At 44.1% G+C, this 16,420-nt stretch overlaps 1 protein-coding gene across 1 annotated transcript in view; it reads right to left on the bottom strand.

Moving 5' to 3' along the window:
* Window positions 1-16,420, bottom strand: part of LOC110574030 (selectin P) — a 36,685-nt gene that overhangs the window by 10,300 nt on the left and 9,965 nt on the right. The window contains exons 3-10 of the mRNA XM_021682649.1: window positions 16,025-16,411; window positions 12,335-12,442; window positions 11,698-11,883; window positions 10,978-11,163; window positions 10,200-10,385; window positions 8,548-8,733; window positions 5,815-6,000; window positions 3,606-3,791 (exon numbers count right to left, since the gene is read on the bottom strand). Of these exons, the coding sequence (XP_021538324.1) occupies window positions 3,606-3,791; window positions 5,815-6,000; window positions 8,548-8,733; window positions 10,200-10,385; window positions 10,978-11,163; window positions 11,698-11,883; window positions 12,335-12,442; window positions 16,025-16,411 (1,611 nt within the window). The remainder of the gene's footprint in view (window positions 1-3,605; window positions 3,792-5,814; window positions 6,001-8,547; window positions 8,734-10,199; window positions 10,386-10,977; window positions 11,164-11,697; window positions 11,884-12,334; window positions 12,443-16,024; window positions 16,412-16,420) is intronic.

Below are 16,420 nucleotides of genomic sequence, written 5' to 3'. Positions count from 1 at the left end.
TTACCAGGGAGTGACCTCTTGGGTAACTTGAAAAATACTCATATTCTTAAGCCTACTGTAAAACTTCACCAAAACCTGAGTAATTAATTACAAGAATAGAAAACTAGTAAGAATTGCTTTTATCACATGCTTAGTACTCTGTGGGCTTCCAAGGCAGTGCTGTCTATCATAATGACCTTCATTGATGTTTTTCTGTAATCCATGAAGTAAGTGTGTATGATTGCATGTAAATTCATGAATCGTTGGGTTCCCTGGCAGTCTGTCATCAACTGACAGCAGATTGGTTTATATAATTTTAAATAGATTTAGTAAATTCTTCCCTATATCTTTGTATTATCTCTTTTTACTTAAGTTAGATATAATTTTTGTCAAGAAACTTTTGGAAAGAAAATACAGTATAAATAATAAATTTCTAAACTCAAACTTTAGAAATAAAGACTAGGTCCTCCCATGGAGTCAGAGAAATGTTGGAGGAGTGGAGGAAAAAAACAGAGATGTGAGCCAGGCCAGAGTTTAGAGGGTAAGAGTGTGCTATCTTATAGGACTTGGATGAGCAGGGACATGGCAGAAGAGCAGAGCTAGGACTGGGACTTGGAACAAGGACCCTCCTTACCCCACTAACATGAGGCTGGTCACTAGGAATTGGGTCCAGTGGCCAAATGTGGTCTCCAGAATGTCAATAACAAAGTGATTAGGAGAGCAGTAATATCAGTCAAGATAGTGGCCCAACAGTTGGGGGCATAAAGGTCATAGCAAACAGAGATAAGTAATTCAGGAAAGGACTTCAGGTCCTGGAGGAGAAAGGCAGTGAGGAGACTGGGATATCAGGAAGCGCCCAAGTCCCAAAGGGCCCAGGGACTGGTGTGTTCTAATAATTTTTTTTTAAAGATTTTATTTATTTATTCATGAGAGAGAGAGAGGCAGAGGGAGAAGCAGGCTCCCAAGGAGCAGGGAGCCCGACGCGGGCTTAATCCCAGGATGCTGGGATCATGACCTGAGCCGAAGGCAGACGCTTAACCATCTGAGCCACCCAGGTGCCCCGGACTGGTGTGTTCTAACTAAAAAGGAAATATCTGTGGAACCACACAAAAATGAGATCTCTCATTGCACTCTAAAGTGGGAGACTGAGTGCTCCATCTGCCATGCTGTCTGGCTAACTCAGTGGCCCTCAAGCCCCTCTGATATATAGCCTAGACTCCACAAAACTCTATGCAAAAATCAGGGTTCTGGGGTCAATGCTGAAGGTTAAAACTTTATGGACTCAAGCATGTAGAAAAGAAAAGGAACGATTTGCCTAAATCCAGAGAATAAATTTGGAGGGTGAAGGGGAAAGCATGACACAAAAACCAGAGCTCAAGATCAGGCTCAGACAAGGCTGCCGGTACTGAGGCCTGCAGTTGGCTAAAGCTGTCACCCACCGACGGGACTGGTTCTAGGCCCTGGGCGGGGCTGGCCTGCACCGTGGGAGGCAAATGCCTCCTCTTGTGGAGAAGAGGGGCCTGGCAGGGGGTGAGGGGAAACAGGGGTTTTGGAGATCACAGGTGTAACAACCATATTCGTTGCATACGTGATTTAAAATTTTAGTGAGATAATTCTTAGGCATTTTTTATTCTTTAGCCTTAATTCAGAATGTGGGAAAACAGAGCTTATGGTAAATGTCGCTGGAATAAATGAACGAGTGAATGAGAAATAAGTGGGGAAGCATGAGCCCTTGGTGTTATTCCCCATAGTGTTCTAAATTTCTCAGGTGCCTGTAGTATAGCTTTCGGACAGCAGATGGCAGCATGCTACGTCTTCAACCTCAGAATTCTTGACCAGAAGAGAGAGCTCAGACATGAGCACGTCCACTCCTCTCCTTTTGAAATCTAGAAAACTGAAGCCCACACGGTGTGATGTGACTTAGATGGCCCAGGACTTTGGGGAAGAGCAATACAGGCCTTTCAGTAGTAATCTAGCACTCACTCCCCAAGAAGGGACAAACAATATTTCAGCTTTTTTTTCATACAACACTAATAGATTTCTTTTTTTTTTAATTAAAGATTTTATTTATTTATTTGACAGAGAGAGATACAGCGAGAGAGGGAACACAAGCAGGGGGAGTGGGAGAGGGAGAAGCAGGCTCCCCGCTGAGCAGGGAGCCCAATGCGGGGCTCGATCCCAGGACCCTGGGATCATGACCTGAGCCGAAGGCAGACGCTTAACGACTGAGCCACCCAGGCGCCCCACTAATAGATTTCTATCAACACATTCTCTCGTCTGACCATCAGGCATTGCCATTTCTGAAGTTCATTTCAGCCCTTAGAACGGCAGCCTGGCCCCTGGCCAGTGGAAGAGAGCACAATTACAGACTGGGGATTTAGGGACACCTCCACTGGGTGGCAATGCAGTGTCATGGTGACAACACTAGCCTAGAATCAGGTGAGACCCAAGACCCGGGCTGGAGTCCAGCTCCACACTTCCCAGCTATTTGGCCTTTGCCTGCTACGGATCCTCTCAAAGCCTCCATTTCCTCGTCTTTAAAAGGGGATCATAACATAATAAAATAAAATTAAAAAATAAATTTTATTGAAATAAATATAAAAAATAAAATAAAATGGGGGAAATAAAAAAAATAAAGGGGATCATAACCATGTTCACGGTTGTCGTGTGGATAGAATGAGATTCTGTCTACGAAATCCTGGTACTTATCACACAAGCCATAAACATTCGTTGTTAGTGCTGGTCTTCTTATTACTGAGTACACTGAACAATAAATTGGACCAATGGTGCCTTTTGAAAGTAAATGTGAGCTATGAATTAATTACTTCAGTAAACTATTTTAGAGCACACTAAACAGGAGGGACTGTGTTATGTTAGCCAGATGTTTGGGGGAGACAAAGATAGATAGGATCTGGCTCCTGCCTTTGAGGGTCCTGCAATTCATGGTCAACAGGGTTTGTGCTTGAGTAAATTTAACCAGTAAATGGTACGCTGCAGCTGAGCAAGTATTTGTCACACAGCCACTTCCATCTAGTTGCTGCAGGGGATACAAAGATGAAGAAGGCATGGTTCCTGCCCTGGAAGACCTCCTAGTCCACATGGGAAGCAGAGCCAGGAGAGACATGCCCGAGTAGCTTACGAGGTCCTCGAGGGGTGGAGGTGACATCACATCCATCCCTGCATTAGCTCAGAGCCTGGGGTTTAGCAGTGCTCAGTGAAGGTAAATGTAGGAAGGAATAAAGAGCCAGTGGAAAAACACTTTAAAGAAGTTAAAGTCCCAGTGACATAGCTGAGCTTCATCACTTACTAAGCGTGTGAATTGCAACAGGTTACTTAACCTCCCTGAGCCTCTGCTTTCTCATCTGGGAAATGGACATGACACTGCCTTTCCCCATTATTTCAGAATGGTGGCAAACATCAAATGTCACAGTGACATTAAAGCACTTTATGAAATTGTGAAATGTTTAAAGTTATAGGAATATGCAGAAAGCAAGACAGAAATTACCATGCTTTGTGGAGAGTGTGTTTCCTTTAGCTTAGGAACAGTTTTACATGAATCCCTGGTGATCCTTCCTTCTATCATATTATCTGAGAAGCCGTAAGAAAGGACAGACCCACAATCCTACCTTCACATATTGGTGGGGAACCTGTCCAATGTCCAGATGGAGTACAATCCAATATTTGTGGTCCAGATAAAGAGAATCCTTCATCACAGGCGAATTGGCATGTGGACTTATAACCGGAATTCCCAAGAGGCTGGACACAGGTCATTGTTCCATTCCAAGGGCTTAGCAGAGGTGTGCAGGGAATGGCTACAATGGGCATGGTAGAGAGAGGAGAGATGGGGTCATTTTAGAACACAGCAACCTGAAATCAGTGTGTGTGTGCATGCATGTGTGCACACACATGCTTAATCCATAAGGGCAGCATTTGGTTAGAAGTGGTCCTTTGAATTTCATGCTGCTTTCTCACCAGTTAGAGGTCACGGATATATAAAATAGCAGCAACTAACAGTTGATTGGCATCCTGAAACCTTCACCCACAAAGAGCTTTAAAGGTCATTTTAAAAGGGAGCTGGTGCTTTGGAAAGATAGCATTTCAGGTGTCCCTGGACAGGCATGGAAGTGGCTGCTTCCTTGACACCTTCAGAAACAGACTTAATGACCTTGCCAGAAAACAGTGACAAATGTGTTCCTTACCAGCAATGTGTCTCTAGACCTTTCTGAACTTCAGTTGCTTCATGTATGAAATGGGAAAAATAACACTCCTTGCTTAGCAGGGATCCTCAGTTATGTAAAATAATAAGTTAAATAATATGTAAAAATTAAATTTAAAAATATTTTAAAAATCATGGACATGTGGTAGGCACGTAACGTAACTGGCCATCTGCAAATGCTCTTCCCATCAACGTCATCCTATGGTGACCAGCCCCAACGACTCTACTTCTTCACTTACAGAAAAGGTAAATTAGATCTCATGGTTCTTTACCACAGTTTATACATACAGTTTGAGATGCTAGGGGACTTACTTGGGTTGGAGATCATGCTCTGTGACGTGGGACAAGTCACTTAACTTCTCTGAGCCTCAATATCTTCACTTTTAAAATGTGGAGAATGGCATTGCATATCTCCCAAAATTTTTACAAGAGTCAAAAGCAAAAACACTCTGTATGTAAGTGTTAATAGCTGTTGAGATGTCCCTCTGCCATTTAATGAAACTATAATGCCCAGATTCAACCTGTTGACTTTAAAAAGTGAAGACTATGAGAATGCATGGTTTAGGGGTTTCTTCTTCACTGTTTGGTTTGACTGACTAGTGTATGGCTTCAGACCAGAGTCAGTGACAGTAGGGCTGAACCCAGGGCCATTCTTTAGCCACTGACCTCAACTGCTTGAGGTTCCAAGAGTATTTTTTATACCTTTCTATTCCGTTTACCCCCTCCCCTCTCCATCTATGTTCCCCTCAACCTGATCAACTTCTCCAAAGACCTAGTCATTTTCTCCCACCTGAAACATCTTTCTGTAGTGTGTATGTGTGTGTGGTGGGAAAGAGGAGAGGAGACAAGTCAAGAAGCCTGTAACCTGTAAGGACAAATTGGGAGGGTCTTGGTGCCATGGAATGCGTTTCCAGCTCTTTTGTGGTCTTGCCTTCTGATAGCTGGGGTTATGATAGCTGCATATCAGAAGGCAACAAGGCAAAGAGGACATTGAAGAGGGAAATTGTCTGATAACACCCTCTCAGAAGTCTTACAACAGCGAGCGGGTTGCAAGCCTCTCGGCACCTTCCTGCTCAGCCCACATTTGGGTATTTCACTTGATGCTCACCCAGCAACAAGAGGAGAAAGTTCAGTCAGAGTAAACAAAGAGCTAAAAGCAGAAGGGAACTGGAAGGTCACAGGAAGTCATGGTGAGTATCGACCTCCTTGTAGTGAGACACCCACAGGCAGGACAGTATAGGGCAGTGAACTATAACTGATTACTGTGATAGAATTCTGTGGAAGAATTCTAGTCACTGTGATAAGCCTCCTCAAGGATTCTGAGTTTTTCCCCAAAACTGCATGAACTTTGTAATATCTCCAGGCTCCTGTGTAGCCAGGATTAAAGCTGAGAAGGCAAGGTTGCAAGCCTCACTCTGGTCTTTCCAGACCCTGCCTGGAAGGTATATTCAACCCCAGCACCTGCATTTGGAATCAGTGGGTTACAGGATGAAAGTGTTTATTAATTTCCAGTCCATTTCAAGCTTCTGGCCCCTAGACAGTCACCACCACTAGCATATAGCTTTTTAAAATAGAGCCTACAATGGATTTCAAAGATGACTGGAAAGAATTCACTTTACCTTGGCATTCTGGAGGAGGAGCGCTCCAGTTGCCGGAACCCAAGCACTGCAGCACGCTTGCTCCCACCAGGTGTAAGCCTTCATTGCAGGTGAAGCTGCAGGTTGATTGGTACCTAAAGGCACCAAATGGGTGGGAGCAGTTCACCTGGGCCTTGTTTGGAGCTGGAAGATCATGGCACTGCAGAGCTAAGAGGTGAGGAAGTAAAGAAGTAAGGGAGTGAGGACAGAGTAACACACAAGTACTCATTAATTTTGACCCCTTAACCCTTTCTAGTGCCAAGAACAGGCATTTCTGAATGGGGCATGTTTAAACTGGGGGATGAGAAAAGCATCCATCACAATAGCACATGAAGAATTTTATAAGGAAAATTCTAAGCCATTGTTAAACATTTTGACAATATGCATGAATAATTTTTCAAGATCATATTGTTAGACCCAAGAATGTATGCTAAGAATGTAATCACGATGCTTATCAAAAAATCAATTCAGAGATTTTTTTATGAAGACATTATTTGTAAGAGCAAAATATTGAAAATAAATACAAATGCCACTAATCAGAGGCTAAAAATAAATTATGGTGGATCGATGAAAGGAACACTAAAGGTCACTAAAAATGATATATTTCACCTTGAAAAGATATGGGAGGTGTCTCAATGTACAATGTTCAGTGAAAAAGCAGACTAAAAATTATATATATGCTATGATCTCAATCATATAAAATAGATGGTCATAGAGAGAGGACAGGTGCATTCTAATATGTTAAGTCTTTTCTCATCTTAAAAATGTGAACAGTAATTGTAATTACCTTATGGAGTTAGACTATAAAGTGTTCAATAAATAGTATCTGCTGGTAGCAGCAAGCAGCAGCAGTTCTAATGGTGATAGATAGTGGTAATACTATTAAAAGTACGCATGAGTTGCAGACCCTGATCTCACCATCACAGCAGAAAACACCTGGGAAGCCTGGCAAGGGAGTTATTGAGGCCATATCTCGGGAAGCTTAAGAGAGTACCCAATTATCTCTGGGGTGTGATAAGACATTTATGTGCCTGAAGACAAGAATGGCCCCAGTCGTCTCTTAAGATCCCTCCCTCCCTTTGAAGCACAGCAAAGGGCTCTTTTGTGTCTGTCTCCTCTCAGACCATAAATTCACAACACATCCCATTCCCCTCACCATCATGGTGCATGGTCATCTACTCCCTCACTGCCTCATTTTTGGGTTGATTTTTCCATTTTTTTAATCGTGGTAGAGTACACATAGTATAAAATTTACCATTTACCACTTGACTATTTTTAAGTGCACAGTTCACCGACATAAAGTACACTCATCTTGCTGTGCAGCCATCACCACCAACCAGCGGTAGAACATCTGTCATCGTCTCACACTGAAACTCTATACTCCTTAAACAGGAACTCCACATCCCCTCCTCCCAGCCCTTTGCAACCTCCATTCTACTTTCTGTCTCTATGATTTTGACTACTCCAGGGACCTCATATGAGTGCACTCATCCCTTATCCTTATCCGTCTTTTACGACTGGCTTGTTTCACTTAGCATAATGTCCCTGAGGTTCATCCATGTTGTAACATGTTAGAATCTCCTTCTTTTTTTAAGGTGAAATAATATTCCATTGTATATATCAACCACATTTGGCTTATCCGTTCATCCACTGAGGGACACTTGGGTTGCTTCCACATTTTAACTATTATAAATAATGCTGCTATGGACATGGGTGTACAAATCTTTTTCCCTCCTTGCAACCCTGCTTTCAAATTACTGCCTCATTTTTAAATCGGGGTATACTTAGATCCAGGGGATTCTCATAACTTGCCCAGGGATCCCAGTAAATAGCAACATGAAATGTCAATGTTGCATCTCTGGGACATGACTTCTGTGTAGGGTACCCCTTGTAAAAATAATAATCCTAGTGACTTCCCTATGCCTTTGTTCTTCTGTAAGAGCAAAATATGGAAAACATGAACTATTAAAAGAAGATTACTTTGTAAAATCAGATCACAGACATAGGATTTATAAGGTAATGTTATTGTTTTACATACATTTGTTTTTTTTTTAAAGATTTTATTTATTTGACAGAGAGAGACACAGCAAGAGAGGGAACACAAGCAGGGGGAGTGGGAGAGGGAGAAGCAGGCTTCCCACTGAGCAGGGAGCCCAATGTGGGCCTCAATCCCAGGACTCTGGGATCATGATCTGAGCTGAAGGCAGATGCTTAACGACTGAGCCACTCAGGCGTCCCATGTTTTACATACGTTTGTAAAACTCGTAGCAGTTTTAAGCTCGCTTTTACACACATTAATTCACAACCACGAATGAGGCCTGTAGGCAAGGCAGATAATAATACTTCCATTTTACAGGAGACACTGAACTTCAGAGAGACCAAAAGCTTGTTGCCAGGAAATGACAGAAATAGACTAAATGCCTTGCCCATTACTCTTCTACCATCCCACGTTGTTCCTCATGCATCATTCCTTCCTCCCAACCCCTGTCTCCTTCATGCCAACCCACTCCATCAATCAGTGCAATCTTCATCTTGAGTTCTAATATGCTGTAATGGATGTGTGCTTTGCTCACCATTTCATCCCTAGGGCCAGCACAAAGGGCCTGGCACTAGTAGTTCTTAGTGAATGTCTGATGAATAAATGACTTCTAAATGCAGGTGTGATGCCTTTAATAAACTGAGAGACACAGAAGGAACGTTCCAATGTCACAGTACCTTGACACACCGGGGCTGGCGCTGTCCACCGTCCCAAGTCAGTACACTGGACTAGGTCAGCTCCTTCCAGCCTGAAACCCTCAGCACAACGGAAGCTACAGCTTGTGTTGTCCTGAAATGCTCTCAAGGATGGGGAACAATCCATGCTTCCATGAACAGGACTCTCCAGCGGCCCACAGGCAATGGCTAAATGGAGACAACAGGCAATGGCTAAATGGAGACAATTGTCATCTGAAACTGGGTAATGGAAGGGCTCAGTTCCTTCTCAGGAGAGCCTCTCAAGAGATGCATCTTTCCTACCCATATTATCAGCATGTTCAGAACACTGAATCCTCCCTTTTCCAAAATGGAATCTGCCCAGAACATCTTCCTATGCCCTTTTTGCCTGGATCATTCACCTGCCCTTGGACTTCAGCTTAGACGTCACTGTCCTTAGGAAGCCTTCCCTGCCCACCGCAGCTCAGGCGTAGGGACTCCTTTAGTGTGCTCCCCATCCCCCCGGCACCTGCAGACACTACTGTAGCACTGTCCCTTGGACCACAGTCTCCTTGAGGTTGGGCTCAGTCATTCCTAGTTGTATCCCAGGGCCTGGCAGTGATTGGTATTAAATATTTACTGGTAATATTTGTGGAATTGGATCTGGAAAGAATTGATATAGAATAGGCTGGACTTTTAAGGAAAAGGCTGGACGAATACAGCTTATCATTGACACACTGTTACCTAGGCTTATAAAATGATCCTGAATGGGCCATATCTCTGAAACACAGGATGTCATTGTCAACAGACTTCACTTGCCAAGTGAGTGCAGCCCAAGGAGAATTCCTGCACAAAATTAATCCCTGAGTGACCTCAGTTCTGATGAAGTCTGGTTTCCTCATGCACTTCCTTGATAAAGCATTTCGTCTCCAGCCTATTCCTGGTGGTGTTTTGTTTTTTTTTTTTCAGAGTATAAAGACCTCCCGTTATACCCTGCGCTTAGACCTCTGGTTTTTACAGAATCGGGACCTCTAAGAACCAAAGATCCTCTAGTGCTTGTTCTCTCTTCCTTTACAGATGAGAAAAGTGAGGTTCAGAAATGTTGTTACTTCCCCAAGGTCTTATATCTGGACAGTAGCAGAGCTAGGCTTGTAATCAAATCTCCTGGGCACTCGCTGATCCAATCTTCAATTTCCTGCTCCCCGATCCCCCTTTCTGCCTAATAAGCTGAGGGTATGAGGCAACTGCACAGAATTCAGCTTTGTGCTCTTGTGCAACCATCAAAGTCACCTCCAAAGACTACAATGGGGAATCCCCCTCCTTGTCCTAATCGCCACCGTTCTGACTTCCTCTCAAGTAGAGGACTTGTCCCACAGCTTTTATTGCCAGTGAGGCAGGAAGGGAAAAAAAGAGATAGAAACTGAATGCCCAGTCCAATGCTAGCTACTTTACACATGCAATTTCATTGTGTACTTTTTATATCCTTCATTCTCACAAAAGGACCTGGGAATTCTTAGCTCATTTCATGGGTGAGGAAACCGTGCCTCCTGGAGGTTGGATAACCTGTTCCAGTGTCAGAGTCTGGAGGAGGCCATCCTGAGGTGAAGAGCCCCTGATCTTTCCACGGCGCCATGACCCTTCCTGGGTGGAAGGGAGCAACTAAAGGAAACTCCTACCCTCACAGGCTGGCGAGGGTGCGGTCCATTGGCCAGAGCCAGTGCAGCGGAGTGAGGCCCAGCCCCTCACTTGATAGCCAGGTTCGCATTCAAATTTGCAGCTGGAGCCATAAGCAAACGCAGCGAGGGGATGAACACAGTCCATGGATCCCTTGCCAGGGGCTTCCAGGAGCGGACACTGCACAGCTGGAGAGAACAACCAAGGAGAGAGAGAAAGATACTGACGAAGGAGAAAACCAGGCCCATGGCCAGAAGGCACTGATAAAACCACCTCAGGAAATCCAGGTGGAGCTAGGAATCTGTAAGGGTCAGAGACCCTCATGATGTTTGTCCAGACTTGGAGGACCAGTCCACAGGGTGACCTTAATCTTAAAAAAAAAAAAAAAAAAGGAGTCTTCCAAGGTTTTTGTAATATCCTCTCTTCCCTTTACCTCCATAAACCTGTCTGGTAGGTCTTCTACTTACAGACATAGATGCCATTGTTTCCTTCTTGTGTGAAATTTATGAATGGGGCCCATTCTCAAACTGTTCAAGGATGTGAGTTTGGGAGAAGGGAGGACTTTTAAATTTAGTCTGTAGTGAAATCAGCCTCTTGTTTTCCTGGCGCCTGACACTCTTTTCCTATCCCAGATGTACCCAATGTACTGGGTGTCAGGTGGAAGGAGGGTCACGTTGTGGTGGTTCAGGCCAACTTCTCCATAGCTGGCCAGTCATCTGTACTCGCAGCAAGAACTGGGCACAGTGGACATTATGCATCTCCAACCCCCCGGAAACTCACCTTCACACACTGGGGCTGCAGCTGTCCACAGCCCCGAGGCCGTGCACTGCACCACCTCTGACCCAACTAATGCAAACCCCTCTTCACAGCTAAAGCGGCAGCTGGACCCATACTGGAATGCTTCAGCAGAGTGTGGGCAGGTCACGCTTCCTCGCTCAGGAGTCCTCAGGGGTGGGCACTGGACAGCTACAAACAACCACAGAGCAATGGTGTGAGCTCGTGGGTTATGCCCAGCACCTGGGAAACCTCAGGATGCTATAGCAGCTATCTATAACCTTCCCTAAGTGATGGGCAAGGTGATACACCTGGTTGGTTAGATGGCACTTTTCAGTAGCGGTTTCAAAAGATCCAAACATCCTCATTGTTCATTTACTTTTTAAAGAAGCAAGGTAAAATGATCAAATTAACAATACTCAGCCCTAAGTCCTTATTATTATACTCTGCTTGCTTTGCAATTAATAAAGGGAGAAAGGACCTGTCTCCCTTTGTGATGCTTTTGCTTGAGAATCAAGAACTACGCTGATTACCTCACTCTATAGATAGAAAACATCATGAAAAGCAAAATTAGCGTTACTCTCATTGATGGGTAATAGTAAAAATCAGAATTCCCCATCTAATGTGGATCCTCATGCTTTCTCATGTTTTTTAATGGAGAAAGCTTGTTTTCCACCTCTGAAACCGTAGTTGTCAGTGAGGATAGAAAGAATAGGGTTTACATACCTATACATTGTGGTGGCTCATTCGTCCAGGTTCCAGAAGCCAAGCATTCCAGCTTGCTGGGTCCATTCAATTCGTACCCTTCAGAGCAGTGGAAACTGCACTCTGAATTGAAAGAGAAGCTTCCCAGAGGGTGGCTGCAGTTCATGAATATATGCTGAGGGAGATCAAAACCCCCACACTCTCTGACTGTGGGGACAAAATATTGATTTTTCTTTTCATTGCAGGTTTAAAGACCATGTCAGTTTTGCTAGAAGTTGGAAGCTATTTGTATAACCCTCTTAACCCTGTCTTTCTGGGCTGCTAACCCAACCTGGTCATCTTTACTTGCTGCCTTTGTATTAGCTACATCTCGGGAAATAATCAGTCTTTCACTGGTTTTTATTTCAAATGAGCAAAATCAGCTTTTGTTTTGCTTCGTTTATGTTTTTTGGATTTTATGAGCAAATGTTCCAAGAATGAAATGTTTTACCCAGAGCGTGTGTCTTGGGACAGTTGGAGTGGGGCAGACTGACAGACCATGGAGAGGGCCAGGGCTAGCCTTTACTCACTGGAGAGTCTTCAACATGATTTGCTTCCTGACACCACCTCCAGCACAAGACCAATGGCCACAACAATAACCACAAAATAGTGGCCTCACCATATTCACATTCTGGTCCATAGAATCCAGGGAAGCAGGAGCAGGTGTAGTTCCCGATGGTCTCAATGCACTCTCCTTGCTTGCTACAGGATGTGTCCTGGCAGGAGGCTGCATGCATACAGAAGGATCAGAATCATGGGCATTCCCGGGAGGTGGGAAGAAAAGCTGGATTCTTCCCCAAGCCACAGACTCAGCCCCACTCAGATAAGATTGATCCAGCCAAACAACAGAAAATGACCATGTCCTCTTGGGGTGCCAGCCTGGTCCCCATGAAGGACATTGTAGGAGCCCCACCGGAGTGTTGCATGGCTTCCACCTTAGGCTGAGTTGAGTGTTGCCTAAGGAGGGATTGCTATGTGTGGCACAGAGAGACAAAGAGTCACCAATGGATGTGAGACAGAGAAACTCCTCTATGTGGCACAAAATAGGTTGTGACTTTTAACCAAGAATGTTCTAGAGTTCTATTATTACAGAAGCCCCTATGACAGAGAGTAGAGCATAAAGATTAGGAATCAGATGTGGGCGGTCACACATATGTGATCAGAATCGTGGCTCTCCTGCCTACTATTATGGGACCTCAGACAAGTTACTTCTCTGAGGCCAACCTGCCCAAGATCAGGGCCAAAGCCCTTCCACCTTTTGTTCATTTCAAATCTGTACCCAACACCACATGGTGGAGGAGCAGAGGAACCAAATGAGATGCTTAAGACTTCCCCGTGGTACAGGACAGTCTCATGAAGAGGTGTTTCGCAGGCCCAAATATGCCAGGCTTAGTTGTGGAGAGCATGACTGGCCAGCCAGGCCCTTCTCAGTAAGTCTGAATGGAGAGGGGCTGGGGTTTCTTTCCTGCAAGAGACTTTTTGGAGATGGATCTGTGCACTATGCACCTGATGGAGGGTTAGCATTAGAATTGGTAATATGAAAGCACTGAGAACATTTTTACTGATCAGGTCATAGCTGGGGGTAAGGTCTGAGGCTAGACTATTTTCTGGTAGTGTTTCCTCTGCACTAAGCCCTGGCCACACATGGTCCACTTTGGGGTCCATTATAAGAGGAAATTCATGTTACATAGAGGGTTATATTAGATGACCTCTACATTCCCTCTCAACTCTGAGATGCTAAAATCTAAAAGTCATGCAGATTCTGCAGGAGGACGTTCTTGAGGCAGCCAGCAAGTTTGGTGAAGCTGCATGGGGCTACTGGGAAGGGTTTCAAGTAATGGGAAGATGCAGAAGGAGCAGTAGCCTAGAGACAGACTTTGGTCCACATCTTCCATCCTATCACCTTGACCCCACCAGTGTCTTCCACCAGCGATACCTGTCTGCCCTATGCTTTTGGAGCATAGGCATTTTGTTCTGATTGTAGCTTCCTCAGGATCTCAGAATGTTAGACATGAAAAAACAGTCAAAGTCTGTAGTCTCCACTTTAGGGTTTCAAGGAGGTTAGTAACTTGTCTATACCTTTGAATCCCAGGAAAGGACATAATGTTGATTCACTGAATGAATCTTTTTTTTTTTTTTTGGCTAGACTGTTCTGAGGTCTAACAAATCCTGACATTTAGAGAATTGGTCCCACTTAATTTCTTGTTGTAGTCTACATATCTATTTCTCATCCATCTCCCACAGAGAGTTGATGGTTCCCTACACCCTTTACATCTTGGGTGGCAAAATGCCACTCAGTGATAGTGGCTGCCAAGGGTGTTGCGTTGGTGGACATGAGAACTGACTGTGCTCCAGTGAAATTGCAACAATTAACGATGTCCACTATTGTTGCAGGTTAGAGGAGTGGCATCAGCGTCGTGCATGCCAGGAGTAATCCCTTTTCTTCCTTGTGACTTTTTGCAAGTTTTATTGGGGAAAACGGTCTTGCAGATATGGATGTTGAAGGTTGGGCAGGGAGGGGAAGCAGTGGCATACTGGAAACATAGACTGGCAACCAAGATAATCTTCCAGGGACCGTTCCAGGGAGGCATTACCCAGGGAGTGTCGGGATTTGACTGGGAGGGCAGCAGGATGCACTAATATTCTGGTAATGTCCATCCTGGCCTACAAAGAACAGGTCCTGATTTTTTAAATTAATGAATTTGTTTGTTTGTTTATAAATTATTTATAAAATGAGACCTGAATACATGACAATGCATTTATGGATATGTTTTCTCTCAGATAGGAGGCTTGAGTGAGGAGAGAGAGAGAAAGTAGAGGAAAGTGGAGGAACAGCTCTGAGGGGAGGTGTTTATATAATTTAAAGAATTTATTTATTTGTTTTTTACTTTATTTTGTTTTTTATGTTCAAATAGCCAGCATATAGTACATCGTTAGTTTTTGATGTAGTGTTTAACGATTCATTAGTTGGGTAAAACACCCAACTAAGTGTTCATCACCACACATGCCCTCCTTAATAGCCATCACCTAGTTACCCCATCCCCCCACCCTCTCCCTTCTGTAACCCTCAGTTTGGTTCCCAGAGTCCAGAGTCTCTCATGGTTTGTCTCCCCCTCTGATTTCTTCCCATTCAGTTTTCCCTCCCTTCCCCTGTGGTCCTCTGTGCTATTCCTTATGCTCCACATAAGGAGTGAAACCATATGATAATTGTCTTTCTCTGCTTGACTTATTTCACTTAGCATAATCCCCTCCAGTTCCATCCATGTTGATTTTAGAACATACATAGCAGAGTGTGGCATCTGTAAGATGATTTATGAAAGAAGAAGCTTCAGAGTACTCAGGACTGTCTTGCCCAGGGCCGTCAAGTCTCTCCCTAACCACAGTGTTTGTGCACTACATGGGGCAGGAGGGGCTCCTCTATGTGAGAAGCTGCATCAGAAAGATGGAACAAGCACATGAGTACAGGAAGACCAAGCTTCCATGCATGTCTGCTTACTTGGGAACTGCTTACTTCATTGAGAAGCAAATACCCTCCCAGTTACCTCTTCCCTTTCCTCACACCCCGAACCTCTCCCAAAGTCCATCACACCTGAACACAGGTTGTTGTTGAAGGGAATCTAAAGCATTTGTGATTCTTGGTCATGTTCTCATGGTGTCTCATGAGAATGTAGAGCAGAGAGTACAGTAGCATTTGTGGCTAAAAAACACCAACTTTGGATCATGAGTTTGAAACCATCTCCACCATCAAGTAGCTTAGAACCTTGAGCAGATCCCTTACTAGCCTGAGCCTTTGTCTCATCAGTGAGATGAGAGTACTAGAGGACCCAGTTGATGAGGTTCTCCCAAGGACTAGACGAAACTGATACGAAATAGACTCCTGACCCATGAACTAACAGCAATGCCTGCACCATACTGACGAGCAGTAAGTATTAGTTACAGCTGTGTCTCCTGGGGGCAGGGTCAAGCTACCTTTCAACTTCTACTAGGGCAGAGTGGTGCAAAAAAGCTCTGGACATAAATTTTAGGAAACCAAAACTTTCTGAGCATCTACTTCATCAGTTATGAAATGAAGAAGATGGGTCAGATGATCGTAAAATTATCGTAAAATTCTAGTTTCAAAAATCCAGTTTTCTCTAATCCTGATCTTATATTCTTCAAGGTGCTCAGTAACACTGCTTGATTGTAGTTTATTCTTTGTTCTCACATCCCTGACTTTGTGACTCAATGTTACCGACACAGTGGCTATATTAATGAACCAGGGAAGCTATTTGTTTTAAACAGACAATCTTCAGAGTAGAAAAGATCCTACCTGTATAGCATAGTGCCCGCTTCCTTTTCCCGCAGGGCTCATCATTCCACTTGCCAGGGGCCAACACACTCTTGATGTAGATCTCCACACAGTCCTGGTTGTTCTTCTTGTTGTTGGGCTCATTGTCAGCCCAGTTCTCAGCCTCTTCGGTGAGAGGCTTTTTGGTTCCCACCCAGGTCCATTTATCATTGATCTTCCGGATCCCAATCCAGTAGTAAGAGCTGTAGTAAGGTATGACATCATTGAGGTAAGCAATTTCTTTTTTATTCTGGATGGCCACTAAATCCGTGTAGTGCTTCTGGCAGAATACCCGGGAATGGTTCCATGAATATGCTTTCGTGCTGTAATTATAGGTCCATGCTGCCACTTCTTTCTGCTTTATTAATTCTGAGTAAA

The sequence above is a fragment of the Neomonachus schauinslandi genome, chromosome 6, assembly GCF_002201575.2.
Source record: "Neomonachus schauinslandi chromosome 6, ASM220157v2, whole genome shotgun sequence".
Taxonomy (NCBI): Eukaryota; Metazoa; Chordata; class Mammalia; order Carnivora; family Phocidae; genus Neomonachus; species Neomonachus schauinslandi.
The sequence above is the reverse complement of the archived record's forward strand: the minus strand, read 5'-3'. Positions and strand labels throughout refer to the sequence as shown.